This window comes from Helianthus annuus, chromosome 1 (genome assembly GCF_002127325.2).
Source record: "Helianthus annuus cultivar XRQ/B chromosome 1, HanXRQr2.0-SUNRISE, whole genome shotgun sequence".
Classification (NCBI taxonomy): Eukaryota; Viridiplantae; Streptophyta; class Magnoliopsida; order Asterales; family Asteraceae; genus Helianthus; species Helianthus annuus.
In genome coordinates, this window is record NC_035433.2 from 73,862,070 (window position 1) to 73,886,448 (window position 24,379).

A 24,379-nucleotide genomic window follows, 5' to 3' on the forward strand; every position below is an offset into this window, starting at 1 on the left:
ACAGTAGATCCCGGGCCACCAGAGATATAAGTGCATGTAATTCGTTCACAAGTTTATATTATATAAATATCCCAAGTTAATAAAAATATTTATGCCTTGTGCATTTAAATCAATTTTCAATCATTTTCAAAATGAGTCAGTCGATTTGTATTTACCAGTGTAAACTGACGTATTTTTCCCAAAAGATTAAGTGCAGGTACTATACGGAAATAGGCTGGCTGTTTCCTAGAGAGCGTCCACAATAGTCTCGCAAACTCGGACGACATTTATCTGTTGAACTATTTATTTCTATTTTTATTGATCCGCCTGTGGATCCATTTCAACTACTGTGATATTTATTATTACACTTTATTTAAAAGTTGAAATGTTTCTATTCTGCTTCCGCTGTGCATTATTATATTGTGTTGATTGTCTATGACGATGCCAACTACGTCACTGTACCCCACACCGGGCCCACCGGTGACACGTGGAAATTGGGGGTGTGACAAGATGCCCCGCCCGCGTTGCGGGGCAATGGCTGAATAATTCTCAATCAATTAAAAAAAAGACTACTATAACTTTGCTATGAAAAAAAAAACGATGATAAGACCGTAATTTTGGGCTCAGGGCAAAACTGTAATTTTTCAGCACTAATGAGCCAGTGTTAGGCAGCTAGAGTTATGCGTCGCCCGCGTTGCGGGGCGCTAAACAGAGTATTTCTTAGGGTAATAACATGTACGCCTTTATGTCGTTTAGTTATACATGCTACGTATAACACGATATCAAAAAAAGTCACATCAAGTTAACCAATTAAAGAAAAACAGTACCATAGTTATGATAAAAAAATTAACTAAAACGATGACAAGCGTGTAACTTAGAGTTGGGGGCAAAACAATAATTTCTCAGGACCAATTAGCGAATGCTAGAAAGCTGTTTGGCATGAATAAAAACAAAATTAAGTCAACAAAGTAGAATAAAACACTACCATGGTTTTGCCAAAGGAAAAATAACGATGACAAGATTGCAATTTTTAGCTGAGGTAAAATCGTAATTTTAAAATTGAGGTAAAATAATATTTTGAACTGAGGGCAAAACCATTTTTTTATTTTGAAATGGGGGCAAAATCGTAATATTTTAGCTGCGGGCAAAACCGTAATTTTTAGCTAGGGGCAAAATCGTAATATTAAACTGGGAACAAAATCGTAATTTGGCAGGACTCTAGTTGAGGGTAAAACCATATTTTTATTTTGCACTGAGGGCAAAATTGTATTTTTTAACTGAGGGTAAACTCGTAAATTTACGGAAGGGGTAAAAGCAAAATTTTATTTATTTTAAATCGAGGGCGAAATCGTAATTTTATACCTGAGATAAAATTGTAATTTGACATCACCTATAAATAACTATTATATGAAAAAAAAAAAAAAAAAAAACCAAAAGTCAAGCCGCCCAAAGTGACCAATCACCTAGCAAAACTATTACGTGACGTAAGCCAAACTTGATAATGTATATGTTGATAATACATTGCTTTCTTAAGAACATACAAAACATCATACCGTTGATAGAATGGGTCAACTAACTGAAACCATTTGGATTTTGGACCCACGAATTAGGGTCTTGCGATAGGCCCAACAACAAGAGATCCAAAAACTGATCAATCAAAGGTGAATAATTTTAACAGGCCAGCCCAAATAATGGGTCAATGACTCAACATAGAATATTTTATCCACAGAATCCATTACTTCACAATACCATTTTTTTCAAAATTAGGAATGAAACCCACAAATTTAGATTTTGTCTCAAAATCATATAACCATACCAATTGCATAAAGATTCATAACAATCCAAAATGAAATACTTACTTAACCTTAAAACATACTAAATCAGAAATCAATAAAACTTTTTTTTTCCAGATGACAAAAACCACATCTCCATCCTTATCTTTCCTTTCTTCACCTCCTTCAATTTCTTGCTGTCAATTTCTCCTTCACCTGCAACTCAAAACAGAATTTAATTATCAATTTACCATAACTTTCTTTTTTATAAATATGTTAAATATAATTATATAAAAAAAACTGTACTATCAATAAACAACATGATCACCTTAAAATATCCCTCTCCCACAAGCGCAAACATAACACCAGACATGATCACAACAGCCGGTGGATCACCACAAACCAACGAGAACAACACCCCGGCACCAAACCCCGCAATCATCCTGCAAAAATACACACACACAATTACCAAATCAAACTCAAAAATATATATATAAAAAGTTAGAGTAAACTGCCAAAATGGTCCCTGATGTTTCGTTACTTTTGTCAATTTATTCCAAAACTCAAGCCTTTTGAATCTGAGTCCCTATGGTTTCAATTTTGTTGTCATTTTCATCCAAAATCAAATTTTAGTCAGATTTTTCAGCTAACATTCAGCTTTTTTTTTTGTCTTTTTTCTCCCTTTTAACAAATGACAAAAAGGTTTTTAACGTTTTATTATAACAAATTAAAAAAATCTGATCATTTTGCACTTCATTAAAAAGGAATTCATTAAAAAGGAAGAAAAAGACAAAAAAAAATTGGATATTAACTGAAAAATCTGATCAGATTTTAATTTTGAAGAAAATAGCAACAAAATTAAAACCATAAGACCTAGATTAAAAGTTTTGAATTTTTGACAAAACTGAAAAATCAGGGACCATTTTTGCACTTTACTCAAAAAGTTAAAAACATATATATCACCATTACCTAGTTTGAGAATCTTCTTTTCCTCGTACTTTTTTCATCACACATTTTATACCCATTTTAGCTCCAATTAAAACACCCGTGTTACGTGCATTGATCCAATGTGGTGGCTTTAGAGTTTAGACACAACAGAATTATTTTCAAAATCATGTCATTTATTGAGCTAGTAATAAAAAATCATAAATGAACAGGCTTCTGGTATAATAAATGATAAATGAAATGGGTTATGGTAAACATTAATTAAACAAACCTTGAGTTGTGATGGAGTAACGGAGTAAGCTGAGGCGATGCGAAAACCAATGGTATCGAAAATCTTTCTAATGAGGGCTCCTTGGACGCCGTTAACGATGGTGACGACGGCTGCCTCAACCACTAACGGCGGTTGTTCAACCCAGTTCTTGCAGAGTGTTTCCAGTTCTTTAACCGCCGTTGAAAACCCATTTTTCTTGCCGTTAGTCATGAGTTCTTTTTTCTGCAATAATATGAAGAGATGAAGTCAAACAAAGTCGTTATCAATAAACGATGAACATTAAGATGAAAAGATTTATATTCGAATTCTTTCAAATGTTCACCTATTGTTATGATTTTTTTTGAAAAGCAAAACTTCATTCAATCAACGATGAAAAGATTTATAGACAAGACGAATAACGCCGTCAGTGATATTGCCGTTACGTAAACGACAAAAACCTGCTATTTAGGGTTTATGACTCTACGTACGGACTCGAATGTTTCATTTTGGAATTATTCTTTAAACAATCGTTTATTAAAAGAAATATAAATTCATGATTCGAGAATCAAGACCGTAGAAAATAGATGAAGTATACAAATGAGCTAATAATAAAAATAAGTGTGGTTGTTTTAGTAAATCACGACTTTTGTAAAAAAAAAAAAGTATCGTTTATATGTTTATGTCTTAACTATTTCACGACACTAGCCAAAGAGGTATGGCCAGCAACACAAATTAGGCTAAAGGGTGTGATTTAAAGTCCTAGAGGCTTTATTACGCCACATAAACGACACATAAGTAGGGAGTTTTATCGCTAACTTATACAGTAGGGAATAACACCCCTTATAAAGCCCCTTTTTAACTATTTTAAAAGAAAAAAGATAAATAAAAAATTCTGATTGATTTACATTAGGTGGGGCCCCTTGATTTCATCTCTCGTGCGCGCTTCTCCTTTGGCGGAAGCCAGTGATGGCGCCCCCTTTAACGGAGGCGGGGGTTACCAAGCCACACCCTCTGGCCTTAGTTTGTTCTTTTAGTTAGTAACTTTGCTACTAGTTTTATATGAATTTGTAAAATTCTTTATTTTTGTGGTCAAACAGTATCTAATTTGTAAGTTTGTACTAAAAAACGACAGGACCGTAAAAGAATCCAATGTCTAGCAAACAGTCGGTAAATTATCTAGTGGGGAGTTCATTTACGTTCTTTCGTATAATAAAATGAACAAACACAAAAAAAAATTGTTCGGTTAATTAAATAATTACTTAAATGAATGAGCATGCACAGAGCTCCCATTCATTCAATTGTGTTCATGAGCGTTCATTCGTTTACGTATGTTTATGTTTATTCATTTATGTTCTTAGTTCGGGTTTTCTTATTTTTTTTTTATACTTTTCTAAAAATTAAATTATTCTCACCTTGTTTTACCATTGTTTCCAGTTCTTCCTTATTATTCACATTGACTGCTCGACAGTCGACCTCCATAACTACAACCTTCCATATTTCCATTCCACAATTACTTTATTACGGTTCATTTGTGGTTAACCATGTTGTTTTTTATTTTCACGAGTTTCATTTATGTTTATTTACGTTCATTTCTATTTGTTTGTGTTAATTTGTATTTGTGCCCACGATTACTTGTTTGTTTTTGTTTAGAAAGTTAGCAATCGAATGCAAACGAATACAAACAAATATCTATTTTCTTATTGTACAAACATGAACATGAAATTCCGTCCGGTTAATGTTTGTGAATTGTTCGCAAATAAGTTCAATGCTAAACAAATGAACATGAACATGACTTAGGTTGGTTCGGTTTGGTGAAAATATGATCCACCCACTCATAACAAACATCTAGGGCTGTAAACGAACCGAACGAACACGAACAAGGCTATGTTCGTGTTCGTTCGTTAAGGAAATTAACATGTTCGCGAACTGTTCACGAACGCATATCGAACATAAGTTTATATTCGTGTTCGTTCGTTAAGGAAATTTAGTTGTTCAAGAACAGTTTGTGAACACTGGTCTCAAATACAAACAAACACAAGCAAATAAAAACGAACGCAACCAAACATTTAACTTGAAAATAAAAAATAAAAACATTGTTATCCTTAAACATTGGATATAAGTAGTTAAATACAATCATCAAATAATAAATCAAAACACAAGAAGTCAACTATACCACCAAACGATGAATCAAGTTTAACTAACATAGACATCATTATCCCAAAAAATGTCTTCGAATGTCCAAATTTTAGCTAACTTAGAAAAAATAGGATTTCAAGTTTTCAATATGTTTAAATATAATCTAACGAACACGAACGAACGTAAAGAACGAATATGAACGAACGTAACCGAACATATTACCAACGTTCACGAACGTAGTCGAACGAACGAGACCTGTGTTCGTGTTCGTTCGCTAAGCTAACCGAATGAAATTTTTTGTTCGCGTTCGTTCGTTAATCTAATCGAACGAACATAAACGAACTTCCCGCCGAACAATTCACGAACTGTTTGCTAAACGTTTGATTCGTTTACAGCCCCAAGCATCACAGAGACTACATAAGGACGCCCCGTTTTGATAGAACGTCTTTTGCCTGCAACCTGTTTAATTACTCTCTAATATATTTTTACTTCGTTTGTAAGTAAGCTTAACGTTACATGCATGGATACATTAAGTTATATTTATAAATATTGTTTCTCCATTGTTATAACATATCTTCAGTATCTTAAATAACAAGTTTATACATCTTTTTAAATCATAAGAAAATCTAACAAGAGATGACAAGACGACACTTCTAACACAATTATGTATTTTATTACTTTTTGTTGCTTGTCTTTCTATTTGACCATAAACATTTTACTAGATTTTAATTCAACTAGGTTTTTACTATCGTCGTGTTGCGGCGGACGTCTTTTGTTGTTTAGTGTGTGTTTACATGTGTTTTGAAATCCCTACGAGCGCGTTGCGCACGGAAACCGCTGACAAAAATAAAAAGAAAATATATAATAAAACACTAAAAGATAACCAAAAGAAAATTAACAAAAAAAGTTGTATGGTAATAATGTTGTTCGTATGAAACCTGTAGTCAGATTTGAGTAAATGATACTGGGTACCGGTACCGAATTTCCCGAGCCGAAAGATCTTAAGTGCCAATTCAGTACGACTTTTGGTGTTCCTGGTACCGGTTCGCTACCGTTTTTTACCTTCATATACAGGTACCTTAAATTGGTATTTTCGGTATCAGTGCCGATTCGGTATTGGTTGACACGGAGCTCATCCCTACCCTGAAACTAAAAAAAGAAATCATTAAAGTTGAAGAAATCAACAAAAAAAGTTGCACGATACCGTTGTTGTTCATACGACACTCGTGATCAGGGATGAGCAAATGGTACCGGGTGGCAGTACCGAATCTCCCGAACTAAAAGATTTTCAAAATCAATTCGATGCCGACTTTTGGTGTTTTCTATACCAGGCTGGTGTCGATTTTTATTTTTATGTACCGATAACCGTACTGATATTTTCGATACCAGTACCGGTTGACAAAAACTTATCTAACTTAAAAGTAAAGAAGATAATAAAACTATTAAAAAACCATATATATTATTATAACTTTTTCTACTTTTCTATCAAAACATTGAATTTTTAATATATAGGACTACTGTTCAAAACATACAATTTTTATACAATTTTTAATTTTTAATTTTAATTTTAATTTTAATTTTAATTAATTTTTAATATATAGGAGAATTCTTTTTCGTTCCCCTTCCTATAGCATAGAATTTAAAATTGAGTTAATAGCCAAAATGGTCCCTGAGGTTTGCTCACTTTTGCCACTTTAGTCCAAAATCCAAAATTTTTAAATCTGGGTCCCTGAGGTTTGCATTTTGTTGCCATTTTAGTCCAAATTTCAAAAACTTCCTTTTTTGACTGTTGCAACCAGCCTATTTTGTCCTTTTGTGCAGGAGTATTTTGGTCATTTTTATGAGTTATTATAACAAACTCAGATCAAGAACCCAGAATACCCTTGCGAAAAGAACAAAATAGGCTGGTTGCAACAGTCAAAAAGGGGGGTTTTTGAAATTTGGACTAAAATGGTAACAAAATGCAAACCTCAAGGACCCAGATTTAAAAATTTTGGATTTTGGACTAAAGTGACAAAAGTGAGTAAACCTCAGGGACCATTTTGGCTATTAACTCTTTAAAATTTGGTATGTTAATTACCACATTCAGTTTGATTTAAATTGAGATGATTCTTTAAAAGATTCTATAAAATATCAAAATATAAGATAGTATGTTTGTTAAATTTCTAGAGTGATTCAATGTTAATGATTAATTAGATAACATTTTTAATCTTCTTATTAAAAAGTTATCACACATAAATCATAATACAAGAGAAGTAATTACCTTATTTTCTTTATCTTGTTACTGTAGCTTGTAAACATATATAAACTAACTTTTAGAATGACGCTTTGTAACAGGATCGTTAAACTGAACAAAAAAAAAAATAGACTTAAAAACATTTAACTGCACACGTGCGTTGCGGCGTGTTAGGTTGTTAGCTCGGAAAATTTAAACAAAAATGTAAAACATTATCGCAGAAAAAAAAACTAAGTCGAAACGTTAATATACATCATTAAAACGGGTTTTAATTAACATTATAGTAATAATAATTGAATAAATTTATTAACTATAGAGTTTAATGAAAACTAAAAGTAAACACAAGGGCTATTTTTTACTTTTATCAATACTCTAATAGTAAACATGTGAGTACAACAAATTTTGGTAATTAATACTTATAATAATAGTTAAATTAACTTAACAAATATAGAGTATATTAAAATTTAAACTAAACCATTATATTATATTTTTTGTAATACTTTTAAGGGAAAATAATAAAATTTATTATACTTTAGGGGAAGAAAATGAAAAGCTAGATTCTAGAACTGTCTAGGGGAAGAAAATAAAAGTTAAAAGATACGGTATCATTAGTGAAGGAGAGGGTACAACTGTACAAATCAACTTGGTACAAATGAATTGAATAATGTTTCTGAGAGAGGGACATCAATTTGGGTTTAAATAATACTTTGTTATATTATTTTCCCAAAGGAATATTAAGAAAATATTTGGACAACATAAAAATTTTATTTCTCTTAGAGATCCTGGGTTCAAATCCAGCTAAGGAAGAATTTTAATACAAATTTAGTGATACTAACATACTAACTATTAACCTGGTTAGCGACATCTTAACCATACGCCGTTAAAAGAAACATAAAAATATGCAATGTTTCTCGAAAGTCCACACGCTTTGTTGCTCGCACTATGATAGATACTTTAATACTTTATCAGACGATGGACGACATCTCCTGTTTACATGTTTCTTGATAAACCATTTAATCGGTGACCATTATGCGGATGACCAAAAGGGAAGTGGTTGTTTTCTTTTTGGATCTTAAAATAGCCTCAATAACATGTTATCCAAAGGCTCATGGATAACCGTAACAGGCTGGCCTAATTGATGACTCAACATTCTATCTTCCACACAATCCATTAAACCATTTTACCCCAAAATTAGGATGAAACCCACAATCTATGTTGTCACAAACCCTGATGGAGGCCACGGGGCGGTCTGAAAACCCATTCTTAACTACTATCAAAACGAGTAACGACCGATTATAAGCTGTAATTAAGGGGCATAATATTCATAGCTTGGCAATTACTCTTGGTTTTGGGAATCATAGGTTCAACAACAATTCATCCTAATTCTACCAAACACAAGGCATTTTCAATAACAAGTAACAAAAGTTGATTCCAATGTTAAGAAGCAATTCTCCAGCTTCTTCCTGCCCTTGAATTTCTCCAATACCTGCGCTAGGTCGAGTCAAAACCGGTTGAAAACGAATCGTGGTGGTTCCATTATTAAAAAAAATATTCATAACCTTTTTCAGTAATCTAATTTATTAAATATAATGTATCCTTTTGGTAACATTTATGTCAGCAAGGTACTAATGGCTTATGGCCTAGATCGAGTCAAACACAAATGGGCAAACAAGATATTTCACAAAAGTGTAGGTTAAACTTGGTTAATGTGTATGCCCCAAACGACGCGCTTGGCAGAAGCGCTATTTGGTCAGAGTTACTGGGCTTTAGGAATTCATTGCAGGGGTTATGGGTTTTGATGGGGGATTTTAATGAGGTGCGGGATGCCAGTGAGCGGATGAATTCTAAGTTCAATGCTTCCAATGCGGATGCTTTTAATCAGTTCATTCTATCTGCCGGTTTGGTGGAATATAACATGGGGGGTGGGAACTTTACCTACATAACAGACAATGGTAGGAAACTAAGTAAACTTGATCGGTTCCTCGTGTGCTTGGGATTTAGGGAGAGATGGCCAAATGCTACTGTTGTTGCGCTGGCTAGGGAGGTCTCTGATCATTGGCCCATAGTTCTTTCCACCACCCAATCGGATTTTGGTCATATCCCTTTTCGCTTCTTCAACTCATGGTTTGAATATCCGGGATTCCTGGATTTTGTTTTGCAAAAGTGTGGGGCTTTTTATTTCTCGGGACCGGAAGACTTAGCGCTCGCGATAAAACTGAGGTGGTTGAAGGATAACATTAAGGCATGGCTGAAAATTGAGAAGGAGAGAAGGGAGGGGATGTATAGTGGTAAAAAGGCGAGGTTGGCTTTCATTGAAGAATTGGCGGAGGAAAGGAGTCTTGCGGAAGAGGAGTTGGCGGAGAGAGCGGATTGTAGGAATTATCTGGCTGAGTTTGACAGGGTTAAAAATCTGGATCTTCGCCAAAAATCCAGGTCAAAATGGGCCATCGACGGGGATGAAAATTCAGGTTTCTTTCACTTTGTAATAACTCCAATATTAGTACTAATAGACTAAATGGTTTGATGATAGATGGTGTGTGGATAACAAACCCCCTTGCCATTAAAGAGGCCATGTTTGAATTTTTTAAGCACCAATTTTCGGAGCCTATGTCCCATAGACCGGGGATGGTTTGCCCTGATATTGCTACTATATTGGATTCTGAGGCGGTAATGTTGGAATGCCCATTCACTAAGGAGGAAATTAAAGCGGCTGTTTGGGAATGTGAAGGTGATCGGGCCCCTGGGCCTGATGGGTTTAATTTCAAGTTCATTAAGAGATGTTGGGCTGGTCTTCGGGTCGATATTATCAAATTGTTCAATAAATTTTATGTGGATGGGTCCCTTAATAAGTGCTGCACCTCCTCTTTTATTGCCTTAATCCCGAAAGTCAAAGATCCTGTTAGCCCAGCAAATTTCCGACCCATTAGTTTGATTGGGGTTATCAATAAAGTTATTTCCAAAGTTCTTGTTAATCGTCTCAAAAAGGTGTTAGGAAATCTGATTTCGGAGCATCAATCGGCCTTCCTAGCTGGAAGGAACATTATGGATGGTCCTTTGATTCTTAATGAAGTATTGAGTTGGCTAAGAAAAAATAAGCGGAAAGGGATGTTCTTCAAAGTTGATATAAATAAAGCATATGACTATGTCAATTGGTCTTTCCTGGACTCGGTTATGGCTCAGATGGGGTTCCCATGCAAATGGAGATCTTGGATTATGGCTACCTTGTACTCTGCCAAAGCTTCTGTCCTGGTTAATGGCTCGCCTACTCGAGAATTTGACTGTTCTCGTGGTCTTAGGCAAGGTGATCCACTATCACCATTTCTGTTTGTTATAGTAATGGAAGCCCTGTCATGTATTATGAGAAAGGCTGTGTCTGTCGGGCTGTTTAGGGGTATAGATATCATAGATGGTGGTAAGGCTCTGTCTCACTTGATGTATGCGGATGATGTAATGTTTTTGGGGGAGTGGTCTACATCAAATATTAATAACCTGAGACGTATGCTGAGATGCTTCTATCTAGTTTCTGGTCTTAAAGTGAATTTGGCAAAGTGCAGCATTTATGGGATTGGACCGAACGAACAGGAAGTTTCACAAATGGCGAACCTCTTGAGATGTAAGCAAGGTACGTTCCCTTTTATGCATCTAGGTTTGCTTGTTGGGGCCAATATGAACCTAGCCCGAAATTGGAAGTCGGTGGTGGAATTATTTAAAAATCGGCTTTCCTTATGGAAAGCTAAAACCCTTTCGTATGGTGGTAGAATTACCTTAATCAAGTCGGTATTAAATGCTCTTCCAACATACTTCCTATCGCATTTTAAAGCTCCGGTTAAAGTATTGGATGCACTTGATAAGATTAGGAGAGTATTTTTTTGGGGAGGGTCGGAAGAGAAAGCTAAAATGAATTGGGTGGCGTGGGATAAAACAATTGCTCCGGTTGAATACGGGGGGTTGGGATTCGGGTCTATTAGAGATGCCAATTTAGCTATGTTGGCAAAATGGTGGTGGAGGTTTAAAACGGAAAAGGATAGTTTGTGGCGGAGGGTAATTTGGGCAATACACCATAATTCTAGAGCATGGAACGACATACCGGCTAAAGTGTCTATTTCTGGGCCATGGAAGAGCATTATTAGTATTCGGCAGCCCTTGTTAAATGCTGGAATAGACCTGAAGGATGCTGCTTGTGCGCCAGTGGTAAATGGAAAAAACACCCACTTTTGGCTAGACTTATTGGCTGATTCAGAGCCATTATATATTAAATTTCCGGACCTGTTCAAAGTTGAGAGGATCAAGGACTGTTTGGTGGCGGATCGGTTGGAGTTTGATGGATCTGGGCCGGTTTTTTCTTGGGCCTGGGTTCGCCCAGTTCTAAGTGGGAGTGAATATGTCCAGCTACAACAACTTATTAATATACTATGTGGGGTGAATATTGGCCCAGGTATGGATTGTTGGAAATGGAAATATGAATCAAGTGGTTCTTTTAATGTTGCCTATATTAAAAAACTTTTGGGATCGAATGACCGAGAAATTCCGGCAAGAGCGTTCGAGTAGAATAATTGGGTCCCGAAAAAGGTGGCAATTGTTGCTTGGAGGGCAGAAATGGATAGACTTCCATCGAAGTGTGCGTTGATTCGCCGAAACATTGCGGTTCAGAATGATCTTTGTGTTTTCTGTGGCGAAATTGCGGAAACATGCGAACATATTTTTGTTACTTGCCAGGTTGCTCAAATTGTTTGGCAAAATGTAGCGGCTTGGTGCAAGATCCCTCCTATATTTGCATTCGGAGTTAGCGACTTACTGAACCCAACCGGTGTCTCTACAAATACAAGAAAGAAAAGGAAAGCGGTACACGCCGTGATACTAGTGACTTTTTGGAGCCTAGGGAAGATGAGAAACGAGTCGGTTTTCAAACAAGCAATCCCGAATATTACAAAGATATTGGATGAGATTAAAGCTATGGCATACTTATGGGTTAAGAATCGATCAAAGATGGTGGCATTAACATGGGAGAATTGGTGTTGGTTTGAAATTGGTGCATAGTAATTTCTGTATGTAGTTATATTTTGTTGTTTTGGTGGTCAAAAACACATGTAAGTTTGGCGGGTAGCTTCTTGCTACAAATAATAAATTTTTTGTCGGCCGTTCAAAAAAAAGATATTTCACAAAACAATCGATCAACTCTTTATTATAAACTAAAACCAATTCGGAAACTCACACACATATACACAAATAAATGATTACACGGACCCTAATGTAACACCCCGTGTTTTCAAAAGTCAAAGTCAAAGTCAACATTGAAGTCAAAAGGAGAAAAGATTGCTAATTATGATCTGTCACTCCTTGCTCAGTTCCTGTTTTGACTTCTTTGACTTGTAGATAGTCTATTTGTGCTTTTACGTTAGTTGTATTATGTGGAGTACTTGTTAATAATCGAGGTTTGATCGATATTTATCGCATGTATTATCGCTTTATCGCTTACCGCAATCGCACTCGCAACTCAAATTATGCGTTCTGGATATGGTTTTAGGTGTGTGTGCTTTTGTGTGTTACTTGTGCATGTTTATTTATTTTTATGTTGTGGTGATCAATCGAAACGCAATCACAACGCTATCGCAATCGAATCGCAGACACTAAACGCAAGTTAATTATGATGATTGTATGTTAGATATAGTAGTTGGGATTAAAAGTAATATAAAAGGGAACACTATCGCATCGCAACGCTCAACACACGAATCGAAACAGCAAAACTCGTCGTGCCGAACACTCGAATCGAGTGACCAGCCGATCGAGTGGCCGACCGATCGAGTTGCCACCCGATCGAGTTGCCACCCGATCGACCAGCCACTTTCCCCACTTTCCTTTTATGGAAACCCTATAAATACCCCTCATATGTCACATCACTTGATGTGACAGCTTTCACTCGACCCAGCTCCGCAGCAGCAACCCCACTTCAAGCTGTACCAGCTCCGCAGCAGCCTCAGCACCGATCAATTGCAACACCAGTTACCCAAGCACCGCCTACAAAGCGTGCTTACACTGGTCCTCACCCTGCTTGCCCGACATGTACTTATCATCATCTAGTGGGAATCGCCTGCTGATTTTATGTGCATTGCAACATGTACGGCTACTTCACCGCTAACTGCCATACATGTTCTCGACAAGCACCAGCTCCAGCTACTGCTCATCAAGCTCTACTTCCCGCTCCTCAAGGCCAGCAAGCGGCTCAGGCACCCGCGATCAATGCTAGAGTTTGCTTTGTGTGTGGTGATCCCAACCACTTCGCAAATATGTGCCCAAACCGAGTTGTGAAGCAAGAGTCACAATAGCAGCAACCCTAGCAGCAGCAGCAACAGCCTCAGCAGCAATAACAGCAAGCAGCTCGCGCCCAAACTTTCAACATTAATGTACGCCAGGCCCAAGCTGACAACAACGTGGTCAATGGTACGTTCCTTGTGAATGGTATTTGTGCTTCGTGTTTGTTTGATACTGGAGCCGATAACTGTTTTGTGTCGTTTGAATTCGAGAAGCTTCTTAATCGTAAGCGCTCCCACCTCCCCTCGACGTTCGATGTTGAAGTTGCCACCGGAAGAACCGTCGCTGTCAATTCTGTTCTTCGTGATTGTACTCTTGAACTCAACAATCACATCTTCCCTATCGACCTTATCCTGATGCAGCTCGGTAGTTTTGACATCATAGTAGGCATAGACTTTCTTCGCGAAAACCATGCTGAAGTTGTGTGCGTTGATAAGATGATTCGATTCTCGCTCGCGAATGGAGACCAACTGTGTGTGTACGGCGAAACTCCCTCGAAAGGTCTTAAACTCATGTCTTGTGTCCAAGCTAGCAAGTATCTCCGCAAGGAATACAGAGCTTTCTCGGCTAACATTGTAGTAACAGAGAAGGAAAAGAAAGGTAATCCGGGAGTGAATGATGTCCCCGTGGGGTGTGAATTTCCTCAAGTGTTCCCTGATGATCTCCCCGGACTCCCTCCAAGTCGTGATATCGACTTTCGTATCGAGCTCATTCTTGGAGCAAATCCTGTTGCTAGAGCTCCTTATCGACTCACTCCATCTGAAATGTGCGAACTATTGAGTCAGCTCCAGGAATTACTTGATAAAGGCTTTATTCGCCCTAGCACCTCTCCTTGGGGCGCACCGATCCTTTTCATCAAAAAGAAGGATGGGTCGTTCCGGATGTGCATCGACTATCGGGAGTTGAATAAGCTGACAATCAAGAATCGCTATCCCCAGCCTCGAATCGATGATTTGTTTGACCAGCTACAAGGTGCTACGTGTTTCTCGAAGATCGATCTACGCTCAGGTAATCACCAACTACGCATCTAAGAGGAGGATATACCCAAAACCGCCTTTCGCACTCGATACGGCCACTATGAGTTCGTTGTTATGCCTTTTGGTTTAACCAACGCACACGCGGTTTTCATGGATCTGATGAATCGCGTGTGTAAACCATTTCTTGACCGCTTCGTCATCGTGTTCATCGATGATATCCTGATCTATTCCATGTCGAAAACTGAACACGCGCAACATCTACGTTTGGTTCTCGAACTGCTCCAAGGGAATCGACTCTATGCCAAGTTCTCCAAGTGCGAATTTTGGCTGGAGGAGGTTCAATTCCTCGGTCATATTATCAATAGTCAAGGTATTCATGTCGACCCCGCGAAGATCGAAGCTGTTAAGAGTTGGGTTACACTGAAGAACCCGTCTGAAGTCCGTTCTTTTCTCGGATTAGCGGGCTATTATCGCCGATTTTTATCGAAGGATTCTCTAAAATCATTGTGCCGCTTACTTCCATCACGCATAAAGAAAAGCCTTTTGTTTGGGGAACTGAACAAGAGTCTGCTTTCCACACCCTCAAGCATATGCTCTGCAATGCTCCCGTCCTCACCTTACCTGACGGAAACGACGACTTTATCGTCTATTGTGATGCCTCGAACCTTGGTCTTGGTTGTGTTCTCATGCAATGGGACAAGGTTAGTGCTTACGCGTCTCGTCAGCTCAAAATCCACGAGAAGAACTATACAACCCACGACCTCGAGCTAGGCGCAGTTGTTTTTGCGTTAAAGATTTGGCGACACTACCTGCATGGTACCAAGTGTACGATCTTCACCGATCAAGGAGCCTACAACATATCTTTGACCAGAAAGAGCTAAATATGCGTCAACGCTGGTGGGTAGAACTTCTCAACATTACGACTGTGAGATTCGTTATCATCCAGGCGAAGCAAATGTCGTTGCCGACGCCTTAAGCCGACGAAGCTATTTGCATAGCGCTCGTAATATTCCCGCCCAGCATCATCTTGAAACCCTTATCCGCGAAGCCCAACATGCTTGGGAAGAGAATAGAGGACGACGACCCGGTCAACTACATGAAGGTTATTGATTCAAGCTTGGATGCTGCTCTCCGACGCTGTGACATGGGACGCCAAGCATCCCACTCAGAAAATATAACCTCACATTGGGTCTAGCCAAGGACCCTTATAAACGTGGCGCACCACGGAGGCATTCCGCGGAACTATCCTTAGTTTAGTTTAATCTTTTAGTTTTAATTTGCAGGAATAAAACACACTCGTGGTGGTAAGGGATGAAAAAGGGAACGAGAAAAATGGCCCCATGCACAAAGAACGAAGCAACCCGACACAAATCTCCATTACAGAAGGCTCAACACGGGCCGTGATCAACCAACACGGCCCCGTGCTGAACCACCTGCAGAAAAATCGCCCAGTTCAGGTAACTGGACACGGGCCGTGTTCACCAGACACGCCCCCGTGTCCAGGCTTCTGTCTCATTTCTTTAATTTCTGTTACTGGCACCTGAACACGGGGCCGTGTCCGGTCCCCACGGGGCCGTGTCCAGAATGCCAGTAATATAAATCTTTGCTTTTTAACACCACATTACACATCCAATCAACCTAAAAATTTATTTTTGGGACACATTGAGGACAATGTGTAATTTAAGTGTGGGGGGGGGGGGAGCTAACACTTTGAAATTTTGCAAGTCCTAACAACAAGCCTTACACAAAACTCTATTGGAACCGCTAAACACCCCAATTTTTTTACAAAAAAAAAAATCATTTTTTTTACTTGTCTAAAGTTTAAGTTAGGAAATCCCAAGATTAATAAAGTTATATTTTTATAAAATTTACAACCGAAAGCGTCGTGATAACAAGAACCAACATAAGAAAATTATGAAACGGCATAACAAGTCTAGTTAAAATTTGATTATATATGCTTGATCACATTAAAACCCATTCCCACAAAAGTGAGTTTTGAGCCTTTATTGAGCATACAAATTTACATCTTTAGACTAAATGCTCATTTTTCGTTTCTTGTGTGAATAGCCGCTTGGTTCTTACAACTCTAGAACTTGCCACGACAATTCATTCCCAGTCCTTACCAACTTAAACCCAAGTAAGTAAATGATGGAGGCATTAGGACTAATCATTTTTCTTTCTATACCATTATTTTTCAATTTTTTTTACCACCTACCCAAAATCCCCCTAGTTAACCCCTTTGAGCCTAAACCTTTCGTTTCTTTACCCTAAACTTTTTTTTACCCACCAAAAACCCTTTTATTTTTTTTCACCCTTTATTTTAGTAACAAGCTCGGTTTTTCGCAAGCTCGTTCTTTTATGTGACTAAAAAAAAAAATTTTTGATGATGAAGTTAAAGACAAACAAAGCTATACAAACAAAAGCTTGTTCGGAGAAATACTTCAAAATAAAAAGTCACTAAAAACAAAAGTGTGTTACGAAAACCGACGCTTTTTACGCTTTTCGCCCTTTTACTAACCAATAACCCAACCACCCACCGTTAGCCCAAGCCTAACCCTTCACCCAAAAAGTCCTCTTGATATTTACAAAGGTATAGAGTTAAAAAGGAGGAGGATTGATTGCTTGGCAAGTCTATGGAAGGCGTAAGCTCCATGCCGCTCTCGAGTGATTCACAAAAAAAAAAAAAAAAATTACACCTCCGGCCGAGTGTTGAGTGATTTCTCCCGTGAGGTATGTGAACTTGTATATAAATGAAATTTTAAAAAAAAGGCATGTTATGCCCAAATAAGTAATTTGTCCTATGAAACGTTCTAAATAAATCATAACGAATAGGATTGTAAATAAACAAAAATAAAACCCAAAAAGATCTTGGATTCCCGACACTCTATGACAAGCCAAAAACCTTCTCTTCTACCCATTCCATTTGGGAGTGTAAGCCACATTTAAAGAGTTTTGCTTGAGGACAAGCAAAAGTTCAAGTGTGGGGGTATGTGATGTGTGTAAAATGCAACATATAAATTACATCAAATAAGGCATAAAACTAACCCTTTTTAAGTACTAATGTTGGAAAAAGAGTGTTTTTGTCTTCCTTTTGTATTTTCAGGATGAAATGAGCTCAAATTCACAAAAGAAGCAAAAAGACAGCTAATTCTAACATAAATACAAGAAAAGGAATAAAAGTAGACTGCCCGAACCCTCAACGGCATCCTCCCAAGCAAAGAAGAGAAAACAGAAGCCTGAACACGCCCCGTGCTCAGCCAGCACGGGGCCGTGCCCAAGAAGCTGCAGAAAAGACAAACCTGTAGAAGCTTCTATTGCCCACCACGGGGCCGTGTCCAGTGAGCACGGGGGCGTGGCGAAAGTACAGCAGGCGCATTAATTGTAATTGCGAATTACAATTAATGAAGAGAGAGAGAGTGTCAGACGGGCACGGGGGCGTGTCCAGCGGACACGGGGCCGTGCCCAGCCTTCTGTTCAGCCTATAAATAGGAGTGCTTGGTTTCATTCCAATCCATCCCTTGGCACACCACCTCTCTCACACTTCATCCACCACCCACCACCACCATAACACCGTCATCCACCACCATCATCCATTGTCCATCGTAGAGTGTGTGAGTCGTCTCGGGATCCAAGATTGATAGTAAGAGTTCTTGACAATCAAGGCCATGTTTGCCTAAGTCTCTTACATCACTTGGTGAAGACAAGTGTTTAGTATAATACTTTTTATTTTTAATCTTTTGCACTTTTTATTTGGTTTTGTATTAATGACTTTAATAACTAGTTGCTTATGTTGAAGGTGATCTTTCCTTATCGTTTGTCCGTGGTGTCTTGGCATTATTTTACTGTCTATATAAAATAAAAGATTTTCACCATTCATATCTCCACGGTCTATATGGAGGTATGTTGGCTACCTGGTCGGTGGTTAATGGAACGGTTTGGTAAGGGTCTTGCCCTTGTTCAGCGTTTAGAGGTCCTGCAAGGGACCTGGGTCAAATTTAGTAGGATCTCCTTCAATGCCCATAGGTATTGGATGGCGGGGATCCATACTCTTTGACCCCCTCATAAGTTAACTACTATTAATACTATAACCCGGTTATTTAGGACTGTATCCCTGCTGACTCAGACTACTTAGCCGAGGGTAACATCACCGCCAAAAGCGGGGCCTACCATAATTTGCATTAATAACTTAATTCATTATCTTCCAATAATCCAACCCTTTAGGATTGTATCCTTGCTGACTCAAACTACTGGGTTGAGGGTAACGTCGCCTTCAAAAGAGGGGCCTACTACAATAACTAAGATAATCTCTTAAACAAATGCAAAAGTGCGAAAATAATCAAAGGTTATACTAATACGCGAGTCGGATCCAAGTGATTCATCTTGTCTATCTGTTTTTATTTTATTTTTATTTTTCAGCATTTAGTTAGTTTTTATATTCTTAGTTTAAAAACATTTTTCTAACTTTTTGATTTGATTAGACGTTGAGGATAAACCGGTACTAAAAGCTCTTGTGTCCTTGGACGACCTCGGTATCTTACCAACACTATACTACGTCCACGATGGGTGCACTTGCCCATATGTGTGTTTAGTGTTAGTAAATATCGTGTTTTATAAATTTAAAACTTGGCTAAAGGTGTAAAAAGGGCTTAATAATATATCTAAATTATATACACACTACACACGCATCACTAAACCAGGTATCCGTACGACTTAATTAATAATTAATTACTGCTTAATTACTGTGCTTGCTTGAGATTACTGATGAACTGCTACTTGATCTCTGTTACTTGTACATATCTGCATCATACTTTAATTACCGTCACTACATTATTTACATGCTGAACCTTAGTGACAAACATGATGCACAAAAGCACAGTAGCACTATGAACGGATAACCTATTGAACATGCTGATAAAGCCAGCATCAGGCAGACACTGCCTCTAAGGCCTGTATGAGCCAGAAAGATTTTACTACACCCATAGTGAGTGTAGGGACACAAGGGTTGTAGAACTGCGTCTCTAGGAATAAGATATAATGACAGGATGTGCCTAAAATGGACACTAAGCACAAAACTCAGCACTTTAACAAACAATTCAACTTTTAGCTAACTAATAAAGTGCCAAAACATGTGAAAAATATTACTAGACACTTTTCAAAGTGTCGGGAATAAGTTGTGTCACTAAAAATGGTATTAACGACACTCTAAAGCTTTGTTAAGCACTTTAACGGATTACTATCCAACCGAACAACCGGACTATACCTTGAACATGAAAATATTGCCATAAACATTATCTGTCTTTTTCTGAGCCAGTTAGGGTCCCCGAATACCCTAACACTCGCTTTAAAACACAACACACTACTAACCGGGTTAACTACCTAACTTAACCTAACAAATAAACTAACTAAATGGTTAGAATGGAACTAGAACCCCCCCCCCCTGGCCGATTTCGGTCACAATGTGACCATAGCTTGTACCATCTTCATTATTTAATTCTTGAGTGTCCCATATCTAGAGAACATGAGAACCAATGGACCATAATCACAACTTATGTCTATAAGTAACAAGGATAACACACTAATCACTTTCATTCTCACATTCCACTCAAACACACCTCTCTTTCCCTGTCTATAGGCTTCGGCCGAACACCCCCATCCCCATCCATCAGCATTTAGTTAGTTTTTATATTCTTAGTTTAAAAACATTTTTCTAACTTTTTGATTTGATTAGACGTTGAGGATAAACCGGTACTAAAAGCTCTTGTGTCCTTGGATGACCTCGGTATCTTACCAACACTATACTACGTCCACGATAGGTGCACTCGCCCATATGTATGTTTAGTGTTAGTAAATATCGTGTTTTTTAAATTTAAAACTTGGCTAAAGGTGTAAAAAGGGCTTAATAATATATCTAAATTTTATACACACTACACACGCATCAAGTTTTTGGCGCCGTTGCCGGGGACACAAGGATTTTAAGAAAGTTAGGAATCAATGGCCTAATCATACTTTTATTTTTCTTTTTAATTTTTTTTAGGATTTTCTTAGTTTTTCAGCTTCTGCAGAGCTCAGCACGGGCCGTGCCTGGTCGGACACGGGCCGTGCCCAGCATCGTTACTGGCAGTTTTTAGTTTTCCAAGTTACAGAAGGCTGACCACGGGGCCGTGTCGGTGCAACACGGGGCCGTGTCCAACTTCCAGTAACTGGGATCTGGAAAAACAATCACTGCAACTCCGACCACGGGCCATGTTCTCTGAACACGGGGCCGTGGTGAACCTTCTGACCAGCATTTTTTTCTGTTTTTATTGCAGGACTTGGAACCCGACGCCAATCTTACATAGTGTATGAGCTCCAGTTCTAATAAGGACATAAAAGAACCTCTAGAAGAACCCGAACGCTTTCTCAGAAAAAGATTAAAAGCTAAAAACCAAGATAAGGTTTCGGGTGATCCACCTACAATGGCGGACCAACGTACCCTCATGGATTATCTACGACCCACCGTAGGTAACCTAGGCGCCGCTATCAATGCTCCGAATGTTGAAGCTAATAACTTCGAACTTCGGCCGCATCTGATACAAATGCTCCAAAACTCCGCAACCTTCCATGGGCTTGCGGACGAGGATCCTCATCTACATATTACTAATTTCTTAGAAATATGTGATACCTTTCGGATCAACGGAGCATCAAATGACGCCATCCGCCTCCGAATGTTTCCTTTCTCACTAAAAGACCGAGCAAAAGCTTGGCTCAACGCCCTCCCAGCTGGATCGGTAAATATCTGGGATGAACTAGCCCAAAAATTTCTATATAAGTATTTCCCTCCCGCTAAAACGGCTAAACTAATGACTGAAATTAATACATACTCACAAGAGGACGGGGAATCCTTATATGAAACTTGGGAAAGGTTCAAGGAGTTATTACGCAAGTGTCCACATCATGGTCTTGCGATATGGCAACAAGTATCCACTTTCTATAATGGACTGTTGCCACACACAAGGCAGACACTTGATTCTAGCTCCGGGGGACTTTTAGGTAATCGACGCCCGCATGAAATATATAACCAAATTGAGGAAATTGCTCAAACCAATTTTCAATGGCACACCCCCCGAGGCAATAAAACTATTGCCCCGGGCGCCCATAAGGTTGATGAAAGCACCTCTTTACAAGCCCAAATCGAGGCACTTTCTTCAAAAATAAAAAAAATTAGAAATGACAAAAACAGTCTCGGTTATGGCTTGTGAAGGTTGTGGTGGGTCACATGAAAATTGGAGTTGTATGAAAGAAACGGACGATCAACAAGAATTGGTAAACTACATTGATAATAGACCTAGGCCGTCGGGTCCTCCAACGGGAACTTACAACCAAGGATGGCGAAACCACCCAAACCTTGGTTGGAGAGAACCCGGCAATAGTAGTAACCAACAAACCCAACGAACAAACTTTCAACAACCAAGAAACGAGTCACAAAATTTCACTCAACAACAAAGTGGACGAGAAAGGCTTGAAGATACTGTATCTCGCCTCATCTCCGACACTGAAAATAAAAACTCGGAAAGATTTCTACAATTAGAATCAAATTTTAGAAATCAACAAGCTAGTATTCAAAACATAGAAAAACAATTAAATCAAATAGCTCAAAATTTTGCCGAGAGACCGCAAGGCGCATTACCTAGCAATACCGAAACAAACCCAAAAGCGCAAGTTCACCTCATCACGCTACGAAACCGCACCGTAGGGCCTGCAGAAGCGCCGCCGCCAACAGAAGAAACGGCACCCACACCTCTGCAGGAAAAGAACTCCCCTCCGTCACCAGAACCTACCAAAGCTCCTCGAGTTCCGTACCCCGGTAGGTTAATTCGTCAAAAGACCAATGAGCAATTCGCGAAGTTCGAAAGTCTATTAATGCAATTGCATGTCAATATTCCTTTTATTGAGGTCCTAACCCAAATGCCCAAATACTCTAAGTTCATGAGGGACTTCCTCACTCATAAAAAGAAAATTGAAAATTTGCAATTAGTCAATTTAGGCGAAGAATGCTCTGCCCTCGTACTCAATAAACTTCCCCAAAAGAAAATCGATCCTGGAAGCTTCACGATTCCCTGCTCAATAGGGGAGTCCCCCGTTCGTAATGCCCTAGCCGACCTTGGAGCTAGCATTAACCTCATGCCCTCATCAATGTTTAAAAGACTCGGCCTGGGAACCACGAGTCCTACAAAAATGAGCATACAACTCGTTGATCGATCCGCCAAATTCCCGCAAGGTGTCATTGAAAATGTCTTGGTAAAGGTAAGCAGATTCGTCTATCCAGCCGACTTTGTCATACTCGACATGGAGGAAGACACCGAGGTCCCCCTCATACTAGGGAGACCCTTCCTTGCCACCGCCCAAGCAGTGGTGGATATGAATGACGGAACACTCACCTTGAGGTATGGGGATGATGAAGTAAAGTTCGGAGTTGGGAAGAGAATAGAGGACGACGACCCGGTCAATTACATGAAGGTTATTGATTCGAGCTTGGATGCTGCTCTCCGACGGTGTAACATGGGACGCCAAGCATCCCACTCAGAAAACATATAACCTCGCATTGGGTCTAGCCAAGGACCCTTATAAACGTGGCGCACCACGGAGGCATTCCGCGGAACTATCCTTAGTTTAGTTTAATCTTTTAGTTTTATTTTGCAGGAATAAAACACACTCATCGTTGTAATGGATGAAAAAGGGAACGAGAAAAATGGCCCCATGCACAAAGAACGGAGCAACCCGACATAAATCTCCATCACAGAAGGCTCAACATGGGCCGTGCTCAACCAACACGGCCCCGTGCTGAACCACCTGCAGAAAAACGCCCAGTTCAGGTAACTGGACACGGGCCGTGTTCACCAGACACGCCCCCGTGTCCAGGCTTCTGTCTCATTTCTTTAATTTCTGTTACTGGCACCTGAACACGGGGCCGTGTCCGGTCCCCACGGGGCTGTGTCCAGACTGCCAGTAACATAAATCTTTGCTTTTTAACACCACATTACACATCCAATCAACCTAAAAATCTATTTTTGGGACACATTGAGGACAATGTGTAATTTAAATGTGTGTGGGGGGGGAAGCTAACACTTTGAAATTTTGCAAGTCCTAACAACAAGCCTTACACAAAACTCTATTGGAACCGCTAAACACCCCAAATTTTTTTCAAAAAATTTTCAAATTTTCTTACTTGTCTAAAGTTTAAGTTGGGAATCACAAGATTAATAAGGTTATATTTTTATAAAATTTACAACCGAAAGGGTCGTGATAACAAGAACCAACATAAGAAAATTATGAAACGGCATAACAAGTCTAGTTAAAATTTTATTATATATACTTGATCACATTAAAAACCCATTCCCACAAAAGTGAGTTTTGAGCCTTTATTGAGCATACAAATTTACATCTTTAGACTAAATGCTCATTTTTCGTTTCTTGTGTGAATAGCCGCTTGGTTCTTACAACTCTAGAACTTGCCACGACGATTCATTCCCGGTCCTTACCAACTTAAAACCAAGTAAGTAAATGATGGAGGCATTAGGACTAACCATTTTTCTTTCTACACCATTATTTTTCATTTTTTTTACCACCTACCCAAAATCCCCCTAGTTAACCCCTTTGAGCCTAAACCTTTCATTTCATTACCCTAAACCCTTTTTACCCACCAAAAACCCCTTTTTATTTTTCACCCTTTATTTTAGTAACAAGCTCGGTTTTTCGCAAGCTCGTTCTTTTTTGTGACTTTCAAAAAAAAAAATTT

The 24,379-nt window shown here is 38.7% G+C and overlaps 3 protein-coding genes and 1 non-coding gene across 4 annotated transcripts; 2 read left to right on the forward strand and 2 right to left on the reverse strand.

Annotated features, from left to right (window-relative positions):
* Positions 1-1,749: 1,749 nt before the first annotated feature.
* On the reverse strand, positions 1,750-3,413 carry LOC110937232 (chloroplastic import inner membrane translocase subunit HP30-2). The gene is made up of 5 exons (XM_022179629.2): positions 3,290-3,413; positions 2,968-3,189; positions 2,721-2,827; positions 2,080-2,194; positions 1,750-1,967 (listed from the first exon to the last, which is right to left on the reverse strand). The coding sequence occupies exons 2-5, from the start codon at positions 3,175-3,177 to the stop codon at positions 1,938-1,940; spliced, it is 462 nt and encodes a 153-aa protein (XP_022035321.1). The 5' UTR covers positions 3,178-3,189; positions 3,290-3,413; the 3' UTR covers positions 1,750-1,937.
* A 5,565-nt stretch (positions 3,414-8,978) lies between these two features.
* Positions 8,979-9,833, forward strand: LOC110912247. The gene has a single exon (XM_022156955.1). It carries the CDS (start codon positions 8,979-8,981, stop codon positions 9,831-9,833), a length of 855 nt encoding a protein of 284 aa, XP_022012647.1.
* A 2,081-nt stretch (positions 9,834-11,914) lies between these two features.
* On the forward strand, positions 11,915-12,355 carry LOC110912080. The gene has a single exon (XM_022156780.1). The coding sequence runs from the start codon at positions 11,915-11,917 to the stop codon at positions 12,353-12,355; it is 441 nt and encodes a 146-aa protein (XP_022012472.1).
* Positions 12,356-21,437: 9,082 nt separating this feature from the next.
* On the reverse strand, positions 21,438-21,544 carry LOC118482810. Its single transcript, XR_004868879.1, has one exon. It is a non-coding gene; the product is annotated as a small nucleolar RNA R71 (small nucleolar RNA).
* Between the last annotated feature and the right edge of the window lie 2,835 nt (positions 21,545-24,379).

Excerpts from the sequence above, each read along its gene's own strand:
- LOC110937232 (XM_022179629.2), bottom strand. The coding sequence starts at position 3,177 with ATGACTAACGGCAAGAAAAATGGGTTTTCAACGGCGGTTAAAGAACTG. Across the intron at positions 2,195-2,720 it reads AAAGAAGATTCTCAAACTAG|GATGATTGCGGGGTTTGGTG; the intron begins GTAATGGTGATA and ends GTATTTTTGCAG. Across the intron at positions 1,968-2,079 it reads TGGGAGAGGGATATTTTAAG|GTGAAGGAGAAATTGACAGC; the intron begins GTGATCATGTTG and ends TTTGAGTTGCAG.
- LOC110912080 (XM_022156780.1), top strand. The coding sequence starts at position 11,915 with ATGGATAGACTTCCATCGAAGTGTGCGTTGATTCGCCGAAACATTGCG.
- LOC110912247 (XM_022156955.1), top strand. The coding sequence starts at position 8,979 with ATGGGCAAACAAGATATTTCACAAAAGTGTAGGTTAAACTTGGTTAAT.